General features: G+C 42.4%; 1 protein-coding gene and 1 long non-coding RNA gene across 4 annotated transcripts; one reads left to right on the forward strand and one right to left on the reverse strand.

Moving 5' to 3' along the window:
• The first annotated feature begins 216 nt into the window (after positions 1–216).
• Positions 217–7921, forward strand: sdsl (serine dehydratase-like). Of its 3 annotated transcripts, XM_047393029.1 has the most exons (10): positions 219–379; positions 2368–2412; positions 4352–4514; positions 4588–4624; positions 4694–4833; positions 5133–5221; positions 5305–5538; positions 6543–6673; positions 6753–6839; positions 7528–7921. In XM_047393029.1, exons 3-10 carry the CDS (start codon positions 4356–4358, stop codon positions 7629–7631), a joined length of 981 nt encoding a protein of 326 aa, XP_047248985.1. In that variant the 5' UTR covers positions 219–379; positions 2368–2412; positions 4352–4355; the 3' UTR covers positions 7632–7921. The 3 variants fall into 3 exon arrangements, with proteins under 3 accessions (XP_047248982.1, XP_047248985.1, XP_047248983.1); XM_047393026.1 differs by lacking the exon at positions 2368–2412 and having other exon boundaries at positions 217–379; XM_047393027.1 differs by lacking the exon at positions 2368–2412 and having other exon boundaries at positions 220–379; positions 4356–4514.
• Positions 7922–8684: 763 nt separating this feature from the next.
• LOC124884960 lies at positions 8685–10942 on the reverse strand. Its single transcript, XR_007042554.1, has 2 exons — positions 10008–10942; positions 8685–9378 (listed from the first exon to the last, which is right to left on the reverse strand). It is a non-coding gene; the product is annotated as an uncharacterized LOC124884960 (long non-coding RNA).
• Between the last annotated feature and the right edge of the window lie 10097 nt (positions 10943–21039).

Genomic DNA, 21039 nt, shown 5'->3' on the forward strand with positions numbered 1-21039 from the left:
CCATGTATGATGGAAGAATTTAGAAATATAAAAGAAACAATATAATAAATATACTGTAAAAGAATCAGGTAGTAAAATTATTCAAATTCTAAATGAGTTCTTTGGAACAACAAAGGTATCAGGATATTATTATGAACAACACACAAAGTAAATGGACATGTTTTCCCACAGTTCTTACCAGTAGGTGGCGGTAATGCACAATTTGATTTTTGCCAACCGCCAAAAAAACCCCCCAAGAAGGAGTAATTCAGCTATATGCTACGTGTTTAGCATGCAACTGAAGTATTCCTTATAACTGTTAACGGTACGGTAACAAATTTACATATTTAAAACCAAACTGTGACATTGACGCTCGTTTATTGTGACGTTTCACCCAAACGTAAGTCCGCATTTCTTATATTTAATCGTACGTCTTTTAACAGTAAGGCATATGCTAGTTACGTAAAAATCTTACGTATATTTTATACTATTAATAAACATGCTTGGCTTGGTGTTCTGATTTGTAGAATTGCATTTATCCAGCAGTCAAATGGACGACTCTCTCAAGATGGCGTACACGTCAACTAGTCCGCCATCTTGGAAGGGGAGACTGCGTGTCGTGTTTGTACATGTACATATAATATGTATATAGTATAAATATTTATTCTATATACATATTATATACTATATAATATGTATATAGTATAAATATTTATTCTATAACATATATATTATTTATACTATATATATATATATATATATATATATATATATATATTACGATACAGATACTATAGTATATATAGTATTTATACTATATATACTATAGTATATACTATTATACTATATATATATATATATATATATATATATATATATATAGATATTATAGTATAAATATTGTCTGTGTGCGGATAGTTTGATATGATGAAATTCCAACAGACAAGAGCTTCCTCAGGAGATGGTCAGCCGGTCCCCAGCAGGGGGATCTGTTGTTTCTGGTGGTGGTGACCACTTCAAATGCAGCTACCACCACTGGACATGGACTTATTGACATAATGTTGGTACATAAAGTCACTAGTGTAAGGATTATGATTATTGATTAATTAATATTCATAGGGGAGTGGTGGCCTAGTGGTTAGAACAGGAGGTTTGTGTTCCAGAGGGGACACAAGGGGCCAGGTTCGTATCCCACAGATTACCACTCTGGGTCCCTGAGCAAGACCCTTAGCCCCAGAATGCTCCCCGGGCGCCGCACAATGGCAGCCCACTGCTCCCTGTAAGGGATGGGTTAAATGCAGAGGACAAATTTCGTTGTAATGTACATGTGCAATGACCAATAAAGATGATTATATTATATTATATTATATTAAGAATTCTAATTTAAAATCATAATTTGAAAAAAAATTATTTCTTAACCAAAAATCATTACTTACAAATAGAAATCAGAGATGTCCTCTGGTGTGGTGATTGTGGTCTCAAAGCTCTTTAATAATTATTAATTATTAACCAAACCACCAACTGTCACTGTTTATTCAACCACTTCACCGAAGGTGGAGGAACTTTGACGTTGTTTTGACAGATAAATCATTCTTCTATTAATTATATATATGAAGATTTATTGAAGCCAAATAATTCTGATATACCATTATTCTGGTCCAAAAACCTTCACCTAACTAACAAACACTATTCTACACAAAGGGAATAACAATGACTACCTAACAATAATAATAAAAGAAAAATATATATATGCATTTAGTGTCTATGAAGATCAAACCAGTAGTTTTATGGACAAAATGTGTAATTTGGGTTAAATGGAAAGAAATCCTCCTGTCGTGTTGATGTCTCGATCGCAGCGATCAGCTGATAAACTATGAGGCCACGCCCCTTTAGCCACAACCAGTTGATCGCCCCAAATCTTGATAAAGGGTCATAAACTCTGAGGCGGGAACCCAGTGGAAAATCTCCAGTAATAAAACTGGAACAAAGAGAGGTCGGACGAGGCCCAGACCGCAGTTGCTGGGAATGAAAAACTTTTAAAAGTCCAACTTCTAACTTCTGGCTGATTCGAGATCAGCCGGACAAACATGAACCACGCAGCAGCAAATCAAAACACAGCTCAGCATAAAATACTTCCATCAGTATTGCAACAAGTTAATACCTGAGATGAACTACAGGTGATCCTACATCACCTTAACTGCCTCATCCTGACCAGACCTCTAAATGCACCTATCCGGTTTAATATGAAAAGAACCAAATTACTTGGAGCTTGATTTCGTCTCTCCACCGGTTGAGGATGGATCAGGTCTGATGAAAAGGAGGGGAGGGGGGGATGACGCGTCCGTGATCAAATTATGAAAACAAAACGGTAATTTCTCATCCATCCAGGAGGGGAAAAGATGAAGAACCGGGTGTCGGCGTGGTCTTCGATCGGTAAATAAATCCTCTGATCTTCTCGTATCAGACAGATTTCCAGCTTTCAAGCTCTTCCAGGAATGGCCTTGTGGAGCAAAGGTTCGCCTGCGAGCTTTTGTCTCTCCAGATATGCGCCTCCGATGCGCTGTCCTGTGAGACAGGCGGGAAATGGCAACGAAACTCTGCATCTCAGCCGGGTTATGCTCCCAGTGACGTCAGAGCTGCAACGTCTGTTGAGCTGCGTGTGTCAAAATGTGCGACCAATATGGATGGTCCCAACACTAGACATCACATTTTGGATGATCGAAGTTGTAACTTCTAATTCAATGATCTGAGTTTCACTTGTTTTTATTGAGTTTGGTGGCAACCATTAGTCCTAGGAAGCAGAAATGCTCTTCATCTTGTTTCCTTCATGTTTTTTATGTTGAATTTGTCTGTTTTCATCTATACCCAAATACCTGCAGACATTGTCCTGATCAGGGCTCTGGATCTCATTATTTTTATTACTAGGTCATACTGTAAACGGTACCGTGTGAACAGGGTGTGTATTTAGGGCTAATAGGACTAGTTCAGCTGTGTTTTGGTTTGTACGTTGTAGCGAGGAGCTGTGTGCTGCCTGTTCCATACAGCTTCAATTCAATTCAATTCAATTCAATTCAATTCAAAAATACTTTATTAATCCCAAAGGGAAATTAAACGTTATAACTCATATTATGAAGGTTTCCTCAAAGAACGTTGTAGATGCTGATGGCTGTAGGCAGGAAGGATCTCCTGTAGCTCCGTCTTACAGCAGATCTGAAGAAGCCTCTGACTGAAGACACTCTGTTGTTGTAGGACAGTCTCATGAAGAGGATGCTCAGGGTTCTCCATAATGTTCTTCATTTTATGAAGAATCCTTCTTTGCACAATGATCTCCAGAGGTTCCAGAGGAGTCCCCAGAACAGAACCAGCCTTCTTTATCAGCTTGTTGAGCTTTTTTAAGTCCCTGGTTCTGATGCTGCTTCCCCAGCAGATGATGGTAGAATAGATCAGACTCTCCACAACAGACTTATAGAAGATCTGCAGCATCTTGCTGCAAACACTGAAGGACCTAAGCTTCCTCAAGAAGTACAGTCTGCTCTGTCCCTTCTTGTAGATGGCTTCACAGTTGCATCTCCACTCTAGTCTGTTGTCCAGGTGAACACCGAGGTATTTATACTCCTCCACCACCTCCACTTCTTCTCCCATGATAGAAATAGTTTTTGACTTATTCCTGATTCTCTTAAAATCTACAATCATCTCCTTTGTTTTAGTCACGTTCAAAATGAGATGATTGTTTCCACACCATGCCACAAAGAGGTCCACCACCTTCCTGCTGACCACATTGGGGTTCATTGAAGGTTTATCATTATTGGATGGTTAATGTTGGCCTGACATGATGGCATAATTACTACTCAGTGATTAAAGTGAGTGACGTAGGTTTTTTTGGGATAAATTCCAGTTTCAGAGCATTCCAACAAGCCCCTCAGTGCCTCTGAGTTTCCAGTTGTTCTGTGAATAAACCCACATGTAAACCTTGAAGTGCCTCCGTATTTCCCTGGTGCACAACTGCATGCATCTGAAGCAACAGTATGTGGTTCATGGAAATGTTGTGTAACATCAGGTTATTTTACGCATGTTTACATGCTTATTTAAAGCGCCGCATGTCAAGTTACGTTTCTGCACCGCTTCACGCAGCTGCTTTGGTTTTTCAGTGTACGCCATGTTTCATGTTCATTTACTTGTACATGAGTCCCCTGGTTAGTTATTAACACATAAAATAATTTAGATCAGAATAAACATTTATACAACAAAGGACACTTTAACGTAAATTTGTTAAGATTCCCTGGAAAGGTGGAACGTTAGGTGGAATAAAGTAAATGTTTCGAGGCTCACACTTCATTCATGGCAGAATGTAAAGAGACTCCTCTTTACCCAGATAGATGAACTGCACCATGTCAAAACGTTTTCATCTGAACACACCTCTGCTGGAGAACGTCAGCATGTCCAAACAGCTGGGAACCACCGTCTATTTGAAGATGGAAAATTCTCAGCCCTCCGGTTCCTTCAAGATCCGTGGGATAGGACACTTCTGTCAGCAGGTGGGGGAGCTGTCCAACTCTTCTGGAACTTCTTTCTCATGTCTGATGTTGACTGACTGATGTGTTGTTTCAGCTCGCCAGACAGTCCAGAGGAGTTGTCTGTTCTTCAGGTAATGTCTGAATCATGACTCAGCCTTCATGTTGTGCTGCTTTGATACCAACAGGGGTGTTTTCTCCAGGTGGGAACGCAGGTATGGCTGCAGCCTTCGTGGCCAGAAAAATGGGGCTTCCAGCTACAGTCGTAGTTCCCTCCTCCACCTCTCAGCTGGTGGTCAGGAGACTCCAGGATCAAGGTGCTACTGTCAGGATTGTGGGGAAGGTAAACAGTTTTCTTTCCCCAAGCAACCAGACTTCTTTGTAATCGTTTAAAGATGTTTGAGGTTTTCCTGGAGCACCACAGAAACTCCAGATGGCAACCCTTCCAGAACACCATCCATAGACCTGGTAGGGCATGGATCCTGAGCTGTTTGTCAGTGGGTGGTTCATGGGTTAGAGATAAATCAACAGTTTAAACGCTTTTAAAGATTATATAAATGTCTGGCTGCTTGGAAACAAATACAACAAGATGTTTTCTGGATCTGAGGAGAAATTTGGTGGTTGTTGTTCTTGACTTCTCAGGTTTGGGATGATGCCAATGCAGAAGCTCTTAGACTGGCAAAAACAGAAGAGCTGACCTTCGTTCCTCCATTTGATCACCCTCTGCTTTGGTAGAAACTCTTTTCAAAGAATCAACCTATGAACCTACCATATTTAGAAATGTTCCAGCATCTTTTCTATGATCCATTTACAGGGAGGGCCACGCGTCTCTGATAGTCGAGGCTGCGGCCTCTTTGGGCCCCGGTGTGAAGCCCGGGGCCGTCCTGCTCTCTGTGGGAGGCGGAGGACTCCTGTGTGGGGTCATCCACGGTCTAAAGGATGTTGGCTGGATGGATGTGCCTATCATCGCCATGGAAACAGTCGGGGCAGACTGTTTCAACGCTGCGATTAAAGCGGGGAAGGTGGTAACCTTGGTAGACATCACCAGGTTGGTATAAACAGGTTGAATCTTGTTTGGCTGTGAAGCTGCTGTAGTGAAGAACTGTTATCCAGAGTCTCTGGAAAATACCCTTGATGGAGCTTTGAAATGCAGCCACAACAACTTCTGTCCTGAATCTTTCAAATCTAAATGTTTCTAAGTGTTTCACTCAGAAAAAAATGGTCTGAATGTCAGTCAGAGTGCAAAGTCCTCTAATATTAATGATCCACATGTTTCCTGAAGTCCACCTCTGTTTGGCTAATCAGGTCCTTGTGATGACTCCTTCACCTGGGAGCCTCGGGCTCCTGAGGCAGCTAAGTTCTGAGCCTCACACAGACCCATGAAATGAACCAGAACCGGAATAAGGCTTTGTCCGACCGAATCAAACATGAGCCTGATCGTCTTGACGGTTGCCATAAATGTTTTCATCACATTTTTATGTGAATTCCAGCAAAGAGTTTTGTTTCATCAAGTGCTCAGTAAGTCAGAACCAGAACAGACACCCAAAGTTCTGAGGTATTAGAACTCTGAATTCTGGGTGTGTTTATCGATTATTTAAATATCTAAATAACCTTTAAATAAAGTTCTGCCTTTAGTCATCTGAGATAATGCTGTGAACCCCTTCAGGAAACCTTCCCCATGTTTTCCTGCAGAATTATAGACATGTTTGGTTTTCATTGGTCTCCTTTTGTCTCTTTTTACTTCATTAAAGCATCAGGAAATCAAGCTTAGTTTGGATAAAATTAATATAATCCATCATCCCAAAAATTATTAGTTAATTGTGCTTTTTCTTATCATCCCTAATTTAATAGCAATTAATTTGATTGTAGTAAATAAAGATTGTCTTTGTTTAAATAGGTAAGAATTGTCTTTAGAATAAAGGTTTCCTTCTTCAGATGGAGTTTGACTGATTATGATCCAGATTTAGTTTTATAGAGTAATGTAGTTTAATGTAATTTATCAATGCTGCGCTCCTGAATGCACCCTGAACTGTCACTGCTGACCCTCCATAGTGAGGCGACGTGTCTTGGAGCGAAGACGGTATGCCAGAGAGCTTTCGAGTACAGCCAGAGCAGCGAGCTGACCATCATCTCTGAGCTGGTGACTGACCAGGAGGCGCTGCATGCCATCCAGATGTTCCTGGGTCAGTGTGTTGGCTTCCTCCAAACATCTGGCTGAGGGCTGCTCTGTGACTGAAAGAGCTTCTGCTGCTTGTCTTGCAGATGAGGAGCGGGTGCTGGTGGAGATGGCTTGTGGGGCAGCGCTAGCAGCCGTCTACAGCGGACTGATACCCAGATTACAGAACCAAGGCAGATATTCTGACACATTTCACCTTAGAACAAGTTTCACACCATTATTATTACTATTATTATTATTGTTTTTAATGTGACACAAACATTATTTTACAAACTCTGCTGCTTCAGTTATTGTTCATTTGTTTAGATCAGATTAAATCATGACTTATGACACAGTCCACCAGTTGGTAGCACTGTTGCCTTGCAGCAAGAAGGTCCTGGGTTCAATTCCCAGCCGGGGGTCTTTCTGCATGGAGTTTGTATGTTCTCCCCGTGCATGCGTGGGTTCTCACCAGGTACTCCAGCTTCCTCCCACAGTCCAAAGACATGCCGGTTAGGTTAATTGGTCACTCTAAATTGCCCTTAGGTGTATGAATGAGTGTGTGTGTGGTTGTTTGTGTGTTGCCCTGAGATGGACTGGCGACCTGTCCAGGGTGTACCCTCCCGCACATAGACTGCTGGAGATAGGCACCAGCTCCCCCGCGACCCACTATGGAAGAAGCGGTAGAAAATGACTGACTGACAAAACATATTGTATATATGCACAAAGTTTTAATCTATTAAAGCTTTTTTTCCTTGAAGAGTATCTTAATTTGTTCTTCTTTGACACACTGTGGATCCAAAGTTGTTGGATCCACAGAACCACAGCAGCTTGTATCCGTGTCTTTAGAGACTCATCTGAGCCTGAAATCTGTTTTTTTAGGTCGTCTGCCGACTCCCTTGGGCCCCCTGCTGGTGATTGTTTGCGGTGGCAGCAGCATCAACATGGAGCAGCTGAGCAGCCTCAAACAGAAGCTGAGGAGCTAAACCAATGCATTCTGGGAAATATGAAACCACCCGATCATTTAGAAAAAATCTAATTATAACTCATTTAAATGCAATACTTTTTATATGTAAGTGTAATAAATAAATTAATTCATTTAGGTTTCTCTGACTGCAGCTCACATTTTCACCACATGGTGGTGCCATAGTTTGCAGAAGGAAGTCGAGTCTGTTGAGAAGTTTAATTATTTAATTATTGATACATTTTAGTTTGTTTCCATGGATTCATCTTCATAGTGAAGTGGATTATTTAAAATAAAGAGAGTTTCTACCTGTTTTGGTTCCTTATTAAAGAGGTTTGAGTTTATTGCCATGGAAACGTTTGGAGTGCAGAAAGTTCAGCTGGACCGTGGTTCTTATCAACTGGTGGGATAAGACATGAAGCTGAAAATGGATTTTTATTTCTGCATGTCGTCATGATGCCTCAGACAGAACTATGGAACCAGATGCAGTTTACTCTCTGGGCTGCAAAGATTTATATAAAGCTATTTACACATCATTTAAAATAGAATATTTCTGAATTGTTCCTATAAAAGGATATTGTTTTACTGTCAACATCTGGACCCGACCACTACGTTTCTGTACAGTTCTGTAAAAATGTCAAGGTTTTTTAAAATAGACTCAAAGAATTGTTTTTATTTCCTTTAATTTATTCCACCGTCCTGTGTGTGTCTGTGATGGACTGACGACCTGTCCTGGGTGCACCGCCTCTCGTCCAATGACAGCTGGAGATAGGAACCAGCCTCCCGGTGGTCCTCCATGGATAAGCAGGTCTAGATGATGGATGGATGGAAGGAATTTATTCCATCTCAAGGATGATTGTTCAGCGTGCTGTAAGCTCATTTTCTGAGTGGGAATCAGTGTCTGATGACATCACAATGGGCGGTTCTGTGACGGATTCTGAGAAAGATGACAGACCTGATCAGCTGTATTATGGACACTAATCAATCACCACAGGTTCCTTCAGGTTCGACCCAGATTATCCAGCGTCCTGTCCTCTCAGAGAGCACATGTGCTTCATCTCCTGGATGAAACCAGGCAGCTGGCAGACGGAGGAGCTAATGGACACAGCGGCCTGTTTCTATGACAACAGGAAGGAGATGCTTTGATGAGGCCGTCAGTGAGTGGCAGCTATAAATAGAAGGAAGTCAACATGCACAGGTACTTATTGCCATGCGGTATATGTGGTATTACTGAAATCACAAGAACAGCATCTAATCGAGATCCAGAACCCAACCAGAATTTTGACTCCATGGTTTTAAGTTTATATAAGAGCACCAGCAGCCTGCAGTATCAATCCCAGCCTTGATTTGCAGGACATAAACGAGGCCTAATGAAGCTAATCAGGAAATAGGTTGAGATCAGTTAAATTAGACTAGAAGAAATGATCTTCATTCTCCTTGTTGTTCATGTGTCATTTTGTTAAAAGTCACGCGTTGACATCCTTTGGGTCACAAAGTCTTATTTTCTACATAATAATCAGTGATGCATTAATATTGACTGACCTGTGAAATTCACAGGAAGTGTTGATTTCAGCCAACATCTGAGTTCCGTTCGTTAGACCAACATGACATGGAAACTATTATGGACCCTTTCTGTGATGGAGGTCAGTGGGCCGCTGGTGGAAGAAAGTTCTTGGAGTTAATTAGCAGAGCAGTTGTGGTGTTTCAGGAATCAGAACCCAGGCATCAGGAGGTGAACAGCCGAGGCTCTGAGTCAGGAGGAGGAAGAGCTGAAAATGGAGGAAAACGCAGAAATTTGAAGGAGTAATTAATACTTTGGCTTTGGATGAAGGAGAACTTTATAGTTCAGCTCAATGTTAAAACATCAAAGTAGTTATTTTAGTAGTTATTCAGAAAATGAAGCTGTATAGTTTCTTTATTTGATCCTTCCAGCTCTTCTATGATAACAGCTCTATGTTAGCATTGGAGGAGCATAGCAAGAATAACTCAGCTTAACTGTTTGAGTTCAATTTGGTTTACAATAAATTCTCTTATTTACCAAAAGCAAGATACAATCATGTTTTATCTTTTATTTGTCAACAGTAAATAAGAATGTCTCGTATATAGCTGTAATAACTAGCTTACATCTATCATATCAGGTTAGGTTTAAGGAAACGTTATGGTTAAAACAATACATTTTATTGTCGACTAATGAAAAATGAATAATTATTAAAAGGAATTATAATATGTTATATAGTAGTAGTAGTATATTATAGTAGTATAGTATATAATATGTTATATAATATGGCATATAGTACTGTATAGAATTCATGAAAAGTTATTTTAACTTTCAATCACCAAATAAAACCAGAGAATAAAACCATATGTTCTTATAATCCGTGTGTGTTTTGGACCGTACCACGACTCGTCCTCCCCCCGGACTCCCTCTCACAGTGGACCGCTCCCCATTTCTTACCGCCCACTTTGGTTGAAGCCAAACAGAACATCATGGCGATTGATGGTAAGTAGGCCAATAACGTCTCTGCTCTCCGCGTTAATTAAGTCCATCTGGAAGCGGTTCTGGTCCGGGCGGACTGTGGGGACTTTAAGCTGTATTTCCGCTCAGGGAGGTGAAACCTGTGTCCGGTTCGGGTCCGGTTAGAGGAGCTGTCACGTTTGTGAGAAACGGTGATTTTCCGTCCGGATCTGTTTGTAACCGTGGTGCTGAAAGGACAGCTCCTGTGTCCCAGCTTGTTTTTCACTAAACCAGCTGTTCTGCGGCTCGGTTCGGAACTCAGAACATCATGTTGGTGTTGTAGAACTTAAAGAGAGGAAAACTCACAGGGTTGGTTGGACTGAGCCGAGGAAAAAGCTGTGAAACTAAGTGGTGGCTGTTTCCCGCTTTCATTTTCTCCTCAGTGTTGCCTTGCAGGATGTGACTTCATCCTTAACCTGCCAGGTTCTAATCTTATGGTTAAGTTACCGATCTGAATGTCCAAGAAATGTGTTTAAATTTGAGTTTCCTCCAGTCTTTAAAGGAGGAAAAAAGGAGAAATATGAAGACATGAGGAACACAGGACAGTAGGGTTCACTTCCAGCTGCTGTAAACTAGGAAAATAGAGCATCTGCTGCTGGAGCCCTGAAGTTTTATTCATCACATCTGTCAAACTCCAGCTCCATTCATGTTTAAAGGAAGAACAATACATTTGTGTTTTACACTTTTCATATGATGCAGAAATCTAGGTCCTGTTTATGGGTTTGTGCTATTATCTATGTGTGGAGTAAGCCCTGAGAATCAGAATCAGCTTTATTGCCAAGTTCATACATACAAACAAGGAATTTGACTCCGGTACACTTTGCTCTTTTGTTCTGTTTTTGTATTACAGAATATACAAATGTACAATATACAAATATATAATAAAAAGGTACATTTGCAACATCTGTATGCTGTTGTTCTGTACTCTATTGAATGTTCATCAGAGAAACAGCCTGGAGGAAGAAACTGTCTCTGTGGCGGCTGGTTTTAGTAAACAGTGCTCTGTAGCGCCACCTGAAGGTAAAACTCTGAACAGTTTATATGCAGGGTGTGTGGGGTCTGCAGAGATTTTGGCAGCTCTTTTCTTGACCCTTGACCTGTATAAGTCCTGGATGGAGGGAAGGTCAGCTCTGATTATTCTCTCTGCAGTCCTGATTATTCGTTGCAGTCTGGACCTGTCCTGTTTTGTGGATGATCCAAACCACACTGAGATGGATGAAGACAGGACAGACTGAATGATGGCAGTGTAGAAGATGACCAGCAGCTCCTGTGGAAGGTTGAACTTCTTGAGTTGCCTCAGGAAGTACAGTCTCTGCTGGACCTTCTTCTGAACAGTGTCTATGTGTGAAGACCATCTCAGGTCCTCAGAGATGGTGGTTCCTAAGAACCTGAAGTGGTCCACGGCTGATACAGTGTTGTTGAGGATGGTGAGGGGGGTGTATGGGGGTGGTGTTCTCCGAAAGTCCACCACCATTTCCACAGTCTTGAGTGGGTTGAGTTCAAGGTAGTTCTGATAACACCAGTGTACCAGCTGATCCACCTGCTGTCTGTATGCAGACTCATCACCGTCCTGGATCAGTCCAATGATAGTGGTGTCATCTGCAAACTTCAGGAGTTTCACGGACGAGTCCGATGAGGTGCAGTCATTTGTGTACAGAGAGAAGAGGAGTGGGGATAGAACACATCCCTGGGGGGCACCAGTACTTATTGATCTGGATCGGGAGAAGATGCTCCCCAGTCTCACCTGCAGCTGTCGGTCCATCAGGAAGCTGTTGATCCACTGACAGGTGGAGGCTGGGACGTTGAGCTGGGTGAGCTTCTGGTGATGGATGTCTGGTATGATGGTGTTGAAGGCCGAGCTGAAGTCTACAAACAGGATCCTGGCGTACGTCCCTGGATGGTCGAGGTGTTGCAGGATGAAGTGTAGACCTAAGTTAACAGCATCATCTGCCGACCTGTTTGCTCGGTAAGCAAACTGCAGGAGGTCCAGCAGGGGGCCTGTGATGTCTTTCAGGTGCTTCAACACCAGCCGCTCAAAGGATTTCATGATCACAGACGTCAGGGCTACAGGCCTGTAGTCATTTAATCCTAGGATGGTGGGTTTCTTGGGAACCGGGATGATGGTGGATCGTTTGAGGCAGGAGGGAACCTCACATTTCTCCAGTGACTTGTTAAAGATCCTTGTGAAGATCGGAGCAAGTTGATGTGCGCAGGCTTTCAGACATGATGGGGAGATGTTATCAGGTCCTCCAGCTTTCTTTGTTTTCATGCGCTGAAAGAGCCTGTTTACATCTTCCTCTGAGATCTTTAGTGCAGGAAGAGGATCTGAAGGTAGGGGGTTGGTAGCTTTGTGGGAAGAACTTGTTCCTGAATGGGATGTAGAGGAGATGGTTTGAGGTGTGAACAGCTTCCTGTCATGTCTGCAGTAGAAGCCATTCAGACGGTTGGCCAGGAGACGACTCTGTTCAGGATGGGTGGAGGGGCTCCTGTAGGCAGTCAGGTTTCTCAGACCAGTCCATACAGCTGAAGTGTCACCAGTAGAAAGGATGTTCTTCAGCTTCTCACTGTAGCTTCTCTTAGCTGCTTTGATCTCCTTTGTTAGTCTGTTCCTAGCCTGCCTGTACCGCACCCAATCTCCACTGCTGTGAGCTTCTTCCTTTTCCCTGCGCAGATTCCTGAGGTGTGGAGTAAACCATGGCTTATTGTTCCCAAAGGTGCAGAAGGTCTTGGTCTGCACACACATGTCCTCACAGAAACTGATGTATGATGTCACCACATCAGTTAGTTGGTTTAAGTCAGTGGCTGAAGTTTCAAAAACAGTCCAGTCTGTACATTCAAAGCAGGCCTGTAGCATCTGCTTTGATTCCTCAGTCCACTTCTTAACAGTGTGAACCTTGGGTTTGGAAGCTCTTAGTTTCTGTCTGTAGGTTGGGATGAGATGGATTAGATAATGATCTGAAAAACCCAGAGCAGCCCTGGTAACAGCATGATATGAGTCCTTTAAAGCTGTGTAACAATGGTCCAGTGTGTTTTTGTCTCTGCTGGGACACTTAATATGCTGTCTGTATTTGAGGAGTTCATTGGAGAGGTTTGCACTGTTAAAATCTCCCAGTATTATGATGAAAGAGTCCGTGTATTTTTTCTCCAGGTCTGTAATCATCTAAGCAAGATGTTTTTCAGCAGCAGAAGTTCAGCCATGCGGTGGAAAATATGAGCCAATTATTATAAACGAGGAAAACTCTCTCAGTGAATAAAACGGTTTACAGATTATAGAAAATGACTCCAGATCAGAACTACATGTTTTTCCAGCACTTTTACGTCTCTGCACCAACCTTCATTTATATAAAAGCAGATTCTGCCTCCTCGTCTCTTCCCCGATAGCTCCACGCTGCGATCCAATCTCAGAGCCAGACGCATATGTTAGCATCACGAGTGAAGATTTATAAAAAGCCTTAAAATAAATCTAACTTCAACTGGAGCAGCATCATTTCATGATGAAAATTAATTTGATTTATTTTGTTCAGTGTGAAAAGAAATCAGCAGCCCTGATGTTAACAGTTTTCCACTTGATCTTCTCCCAGAACACTTCAGCAGGCTGGAGCAACCAGAGAGAGGGTCTTAAGATCTTTTTCCACATATCCATCCTGTTGACAGCAGGTCCACCTGGAGTGTTTGTTGTTGAATAGCTCAGCTTGAGTCTGAGTCTCATCTGACCAGAGCTCTCAGATCCCATTAACTCTGCTGGGACCCAGTAGATGAGGAATGAGAGTGGGACCTACGGGACTTTATGATGTGGATCTAGTGATGATTTATGGTTTGGTTCCCAGCTGCCCAGGCCTGTTTTTAACCTGTCTTCATTCTTAATCAGTACTTATGGTCCTCTCTGGTTGCAGTCAGATCCCTTCATCACTTCATGAGCCAGAACATGTCCAGTCCAGAGCAGAAGCAACATAAAGCAGCAGACAATGTGTTTTGTGGTTGCAGTGGTTATTTGATGGATACTGCAGTTCTACTTCCTGATCATTTCATTTCTGTTGTACGTTTTCTCTTTCAAAGCTTCCTTGTTGTTGCATGGAAACACAGTGGACAGTATGGACATAGAATGGACACAGAAACATGGACGGGACGTTCACTGTTTTTAGGAGCTTGTTGCCTGCTGAGGAGCAGATTAAGATCTAATGATGAATCTGCTCTACAGTTGAAACATGGGCTCTGCAGCAGGATAAAGGGATGGTCTGAGCTGGAACTGTTCCAACATTAATCCAGTGTTTGTGTGTCTGTCTCAGTGAAATGGGACATTTCTATCAGAGGCTTTATTGGGATTTACAATTTTGGTGAGAAGACATTTGGTTTGAAAATAAACTCAACAGATTTAGAAAGTGTGATTCTACTGGTGGGAGCTGTGGGCAGGTCAAGGATATAGAGCTGCAACAAAGCAGATCATGTTTACCAGATGTAGAAGAGGTAGAAGCTGCATTTGTTTTAGGCATTGGGTAAGCTGACTAGTCTGTCGCATTCTGGAGCTAATTGGCTTAGTTGCAGCTTATTATGTGCCTTTCCCAGAACAGCCGGATTTAGCTCAAAGCTTCCCAATAAAGACAGTGTGGGATGACCAAGCAGCCGTGATGCTGCTGACGATAAACTAGTTTCTTCTGGTAGATGCATCTCTGGCTCATCTACTGCTGTAGATCTCTCGTTGCTCCTACTGTTTCAGCTGAAGTTTCAACCAGTGTCTTTTCCTTTGTTAGATACAATTGTGCAACATATGAGACCCGCTAAGGACCGTCTTTCATCTAAATAGATGAAAGACGTTTTTGTTACGGTTGGCTTTGCTTTCCTGACTTTTAATTGTTTTCCTCTTAGCTCAGGAGTCATGTCAGCTGGTTTTAGAAAACTTCACCTTGATCCCTCGGTTTGATCTCATTTTAAACCACTTTGTCATTTATCTTTTCTTTCTGCAGTTTTAGTACATTTTTCTTTTTATTCAACTTTAAGCTTTTTAAAAAGGTAACGGCATCTTTGAAAAAGTTCAGTCTGACTTCCAGTTGAACCAGTACTGTATGTCAGCATCGGCGGACACAGCACTAAAGTGGTTCACGTTTTGTCTGACAGAACTTGATTAATAATTCTACCTCTTCTAGTGCTCCCCTCCCATGTTGGGTCCCACAAGGCTCCATTCTTGGCCCTCCTTTATTTCACATTATTTGTTGCCACTGGGAGCTGTTGTAACTGAGCACCAGTTATCGTCCCACTGCTATGCAGATGATCTACAGATCTACTTGTCTCTGAAGCCAGGTTGCAGTAATCTTCTCCATTCTCTATTTGATTGCATCGCTACTGTCTAACACTGGTTGGGCCAGAACGTTTTACTTCTAAACGTACTTCTAAAAGTATTTTATTTGATGGCATTGGCACCGCAGATGTCAGAGCTTTGACTTTTAATCTAAAGAGCAGTGATAAAGACTTAGGGTGACATTTGAGGAGGATTTTACATTTAAAAATCAAACTGACTCTGTGGTCAGGACAAGGGTCTTTTTTTAATCGTCCTGACCTGGAGAAGACCATTCATGCTTCTATCAGCTCCAGACCCAACTACTGTAATGCTCTCTATGTCGGTGTCTCCGGGTCAGGCCTAAATCACCTGCAGCTGGTCCAGAAGGCAGTTACCCGTCTTTTAGCTAACACAAGCTCACATCACCACTGTGTTACATTCTTTCCATGAACTTCCTGTTCGTTTTAGAACTGATTTTGAATACTGTTCATTTGTAGATCTGTTAGCAAATCTTCATGCCATCACCCAGTCGGGCCATATTAAAAGCAAACCTGTTTGTTCAGGAAGGCTTTTAAAGTTCCTTCGTACATTCCCTTTTCACCGAACTATTTTGTTTTCTGTGCTCTTTTTGAGTTTTTTATAGATTAATTTTTTTGTGTTTGATCTCCTTATTTGGATGTTTTAAAGCTTTTTCTAAACCAATAAATGAATGAATAACATGAAGCTTCCCATGGATGATTGGCCACATGCGGCATGCTGTTCTGGGGTCAGTAGTTTGGTTTAAATAAGGATTCCTCCCTGAAGCTTCGAGTTGGAGGAAGGGTTCTGACTGTTGTTGCATCAAAAGCAGTCCAGAATATTTAGCTGTCTTGGAGTTTTTTGATGATGTCCTTCCAGGATTTCCTTTACTGAGTGTTGGTAGTAACCTCAGCAGGTAGCAGGGATGTGTTTAAGGGCTATCTGGTACATGTATAAATAAAGCAAGAGCTGAGTCCAGGTTCTAGGCATAAAGTTGAATTTGTTTCTAGTTGAACTCCTCCAGGCTGCTCCTTCTCATCGATCCTGCTCATGGTGTTCATGGACAGAATCTCAATGCGTAGTCATGGAGAGAACGGTGTCTGGTTTGTCTGATCTTTACTTTTTGCAGTGGATGTGGTTCTGCTGGCTTCTTCAGGCTGTGATCTTCAGGCTGCACTAAAGGTGTGAAGCAGATGGGGTGAGACTCAGCTCAGGTGGACTGACGTCTCTTGGTTCAGGGTCAATCTCTGCCTCAAGTTTAAGTATCTTGGTGTCTTGTTAACAAATGGTGGTAGAATGGAGCTGGTGATGGACAGATGGAGTGGAGCTTCATCCAAGAGCTGAGCCAATAAGCCAAGTTCTTGATTTACCGGTTTGTCTACTGAAGGTTCTGATTCTCCCCTATGATCATGAGAAATGGATCATAACAGAAATGCAGAAAGCATTACTTCCATGACAGTTTTCCTCCATTTCCAGGACTGTGCTGTGTCCCGCCCCATCATTTCTGTCCAATTGCTGCAACGATCATCTCCCGTGTGACTTTAACTGTCTAGTTCATTTCAAAACGTTCAATGTGAAAGTGAACCGCGGCAAACGAAAAAAATAAAGTCTGCTTCTGGTCCAGACCAAACAAATGGACCAAAGGACTTGTGTGTGTGAATACACTCTAATATGACATGATTACTAACAGCAGAATACTTATTTAAACCCACAGTGCTCTCTGTCCTCCACAGGTTCATATTTTATTAGGTCAACAGAGCCAGTTTGTCTGAGTAAGGTCACAGGACGTTCTTCTCCTTGTCCTCTAGCAGATAACTGAGTCAGGTTGAGTTCTTTAGACCAGCTTGCTGCGCTCTGGCCTCAGTTTTTTCATCTCTCCTGACACCAGCTGTTTCTAGGGGACGGCTGGAGGAGATTCTTTAAAGAAACTGGGACAAACCCTGAAACAATAAGACGTCCGCAGGAGGAGAAACTGCACCTTGATTTAGTGTGCAGAGGAAGAATCAGAGGAAGGAGGTCAGGAAGGATAATTCTGGGAGGCAATGGAAAAACATCTCCAGACTCTTATCTTCTCAAATGTCCTTTTTAAAAAATAAATTCCTCAAGCAACCAGAAGACCACATCGATTATAAATGAAAGACTTCTGTCCACATGACTCAGGACAAGACCCAGAAGGCCAAAATTAATGACATTTATTTTAAATCAGTTTATTAGATCTAATTTATATACAGAATTTATATATCATATTCAGTCAGTCAGGTACATCAAATACAGTCAACCCTTCCTATCAATAAGTTCAGTCAGATTCAGTTAATTATTCAAATTGGTTCAAATGTTTTTCTGTCTAAGGAAACCCAACAGATTACATCGAGTCCTTCTGGATGAGCATGTAGCGACAGTGGAGAAGAAAACTCCCTTTTACCCAGAAGAAAAATTCAGCGAACCAGAACCAGGATCTGGCTTGATCCCCAGTAACAGCGCCCCCTGTGGTAGTTGTGTTCATTACATAAAGAGCCTTACTGAAGTATGAATAGTTTACAGCAGAGGCCTTCAACAATGGCCTGCCCTGCATGGACCGCTAGTGGGTATTTATGTCTTTAAACTCACATTACCATGAATCTAACATGGAAGCATAAATAATGTATTTCAGTCGGAAATGCACACATTCATTGGGAACAGCAGCTGTTCCCACTGGTTTGCAGCATCAAACTGGTGCACACAGCAAAGGTCAGCAGACTTTGAAACAACGAGGCTGCAAAGTAGGTTGTGACCTCGATGATTCTGGACAACCTCCATGTTCCCTCAAATACACGACAGTTTTCTGACCTGAAAGAAGGAGGAACGCTCCCTTCAGGTGTCCACCAGCCAGGTTTCAAACATCATGGCCAGAGCATCTCTGCAAGGATTTACTGGTTTTCATTTACAGTCCAAGTGTTTGCTGTAAACTGGAAAAGAGCAGAGAAAGCTGTGTACGAGCAACTGGCTGCAGCGCCCCCTGTCTGTGAGTCTATGCTCTGCTGCAGGTCGCTTCCAAACAGCATCTGCAGGAAACAAAGATCATTAAGATGAAGGCAGCAGAAGAACAAACTGTTTTATCCAAATAAAGGACCGAATCAGGAGTTAGGAGGAACAGAACCATGACATTCATCCAGACAGACATAACAAACATTATGATAAATATTTCAGCTGGAGTTTATAATAAATACAGTAGATTACAGCTGCTGAAGTGATTAGAATAAACTGCACGTTTATTAAGGTTGAATCAGTAAAGTTTGACATAAATCTGGAATATTTCATCAATAAAGACATGAATAATAAATAAACACATTCTGCTGATTTCAAATGGCTTTCTTACTGTTCAACCAGAATGCCTTTAAAAAACTTTTCTCTAAACAGGTAGTTTAAGAGGAGTGGGTTAGTAATCATGAAAGGTGCCGACCAGTTAACTTCATCTGGTTCCACACACCCAGGTTTCTAATTTCTGGCTCACACTCTGCTTCTCATCTCAGAAGATTCTTGGTTGGTTCCTGTATCTGTGATGCAGTGAACGGTTGTTGGAAACCTCAGGATTGGATCTTGAGAAAGTTTGTCTTGCCGAAGCGATCTGTGTTGGGGGGGGGGCTAAGAGGACCTGAGATGGTCTTCACACATCGACATTGTTCAGAAGAAGGTCCAGCAGAGACTGTACTTCCTGAGGCAACTCAAGAAGTTCAACCTTCTACAGGAGCTGTTGGTCATCTTCTCCACTGTCATCATTCAGTCTGTCCTGTCTTCATCCATCTCAGTGTGGTTTGGATCATCCACAAAACAGGACAGGTCCAGACTGCAACGAATAATCAGGACTGCAGAGAGAATAATCAGAGCTGACCTTCCCTCCCTGTTTTCAGAGGACATGGAGGAGAACTTGATCTGTGAGTGAAGGAGTAGTGAACAAGCATGGTGAGCTTCCTCCCACATACAGCTGCAGCAACTTCATCCTCAGTTTGCTTGGAAGGACTTAAACCCCTCAGCTGTGAGCTATATAGCTGAGTTATCTGCTGCGCTCCGAGCAGAGAAGACTGGATCTGTTCTTCATGCAGCGATGCTGACAGCCAGATTTCATTAATATGCAAACATTTTATTAAGCTCTCAGTTTTATCCCATCTGACTCCAGGACAGACTTACAAATGTAGCACCTTTGACAGCCAAAGGCAACGTCTGGTTTTACAATTTATTATTTAAAAGTAAATCTCAATGTTCTTCTTCTCTGTTTCAGTCCCACTGTCATCGTCCAATCAAATCTGATCTACTTTTTATTTTATGTTGGACGTAATGTTTGAGTCCAAGTCCAGCTGGTCTGATCTTTACATGTCAGAAAGGTTTGACCCTCAATAAGCTGCTTTCTGTACATCCTACAATTCTTGCTGTGGAGAATGTTTATGGGCATCTGAAGCAGCTGTAGCTTCCTGTTTTCATCTCAATAGGTTTTTCTTCTGACCTGAGCAGAACAGGTGATACCTGGATTGGACCAGTTCCTTCACAGGTGCTTCAGCACATCGCTTCAAGAAAAATCAGTTACAGCTGGTGCCCAGGACCCCATATAGACTCCACTGAGCCTGGTTGAAACAGGAAGAAAGGCAGGGAACATGGTCCTCAGTTTCAGAAACCATGGAAACCGTTCGTAAAACCATGGAAATGTTTTTTAGAAGTTGTATGCATGTTTTTGGACTGCGAGAAGAAAAGCTGTCAACACTGAAAACAGCCCATGTAAACATGTTAAAAAGTCCCTGCAGAAAGGATGGAGTTAAGTCCAGAAAACCAGCCGTTCCAGCTCGTTTTAAGCCCGTATCAGAGCCCCGTGAGTCCTGCAGTCTGAGCTGTTTGAAGAGCTCTGCCTGCAGAAAGCTCCCAGAGGAAGGGCTCAGACACCAGGAGGCCTCCACAGCTGTGAGTAATAGTTCCAGTCTGTGTCTGGAGGCTTGCCTGGTGGAAGGAGCAGCTCCCAGCGGGAGAACCAGCGGCTGACACACAGTCCTCCAGCTGCTGTCCCTCATATCTGTCCTACCAAGCTGAACACAGAAGTTCTCAGGGAGGACACCACTGCTGTCTTGTTTCTCAGTCAACCCCGTCAGCTTTTCCTCTCACCACCATCCAGTCCCTGTCTCTGTCCTCTGCCTGTCTTGTCCTTGTTAAAATGTTTCTGCCTGTTGGTTCTGGTGTTTTTCTCCATCACACTGTGGCTCATTCAAACTGCATTGTCTTTCCAGGTGGTGAGCGTCACTGTGGAGTACATGAGCTGATCTGCATCAGGAAAGGTAGAACCAACCTCTGCACCATACCTCCATCCCCATCTCCATGAGTCTGTCCTGTTTGCATCTATCTTTGTCCACTTTTTAATGACATCACTGTTACATGTGCTCTCTGATGTCTTTTCTTCTACTTGTGTGATGTTGTTGAAAAGTGGAACATCTTTGATTGTTATTAACAGCAGCTGGATGGATACGTTAGTTGCCCAGAGTCCCTTACAAAACATGTAAACAGAACTATCGGGTCTATTTGGGTTTCTTATTCTGCCTCAGAAGAAAACATCTGCAGCCGCTGTGAAGACCTTTATGTTTCAGTTTGAAACATGGAGCATGTAAGAGA

The sequence above is a fragment of the Girardinichthys multiradiatus genome, chromosome 19 (genome assembly GCF_021462225.1).
Source record: "Girardinichthys multiradiatus isolate DD_20200921_A chromosome 19, DD_fGirMul_XY1, whole genome shotgun sequence".
Lineage (NCBI taxonomy): Eukaryota > Metazoa > Chordata > Actinopteri > Cyprinodontiformes > Goodeidae > Girardinichthys > Girardinichthys multiradiatus.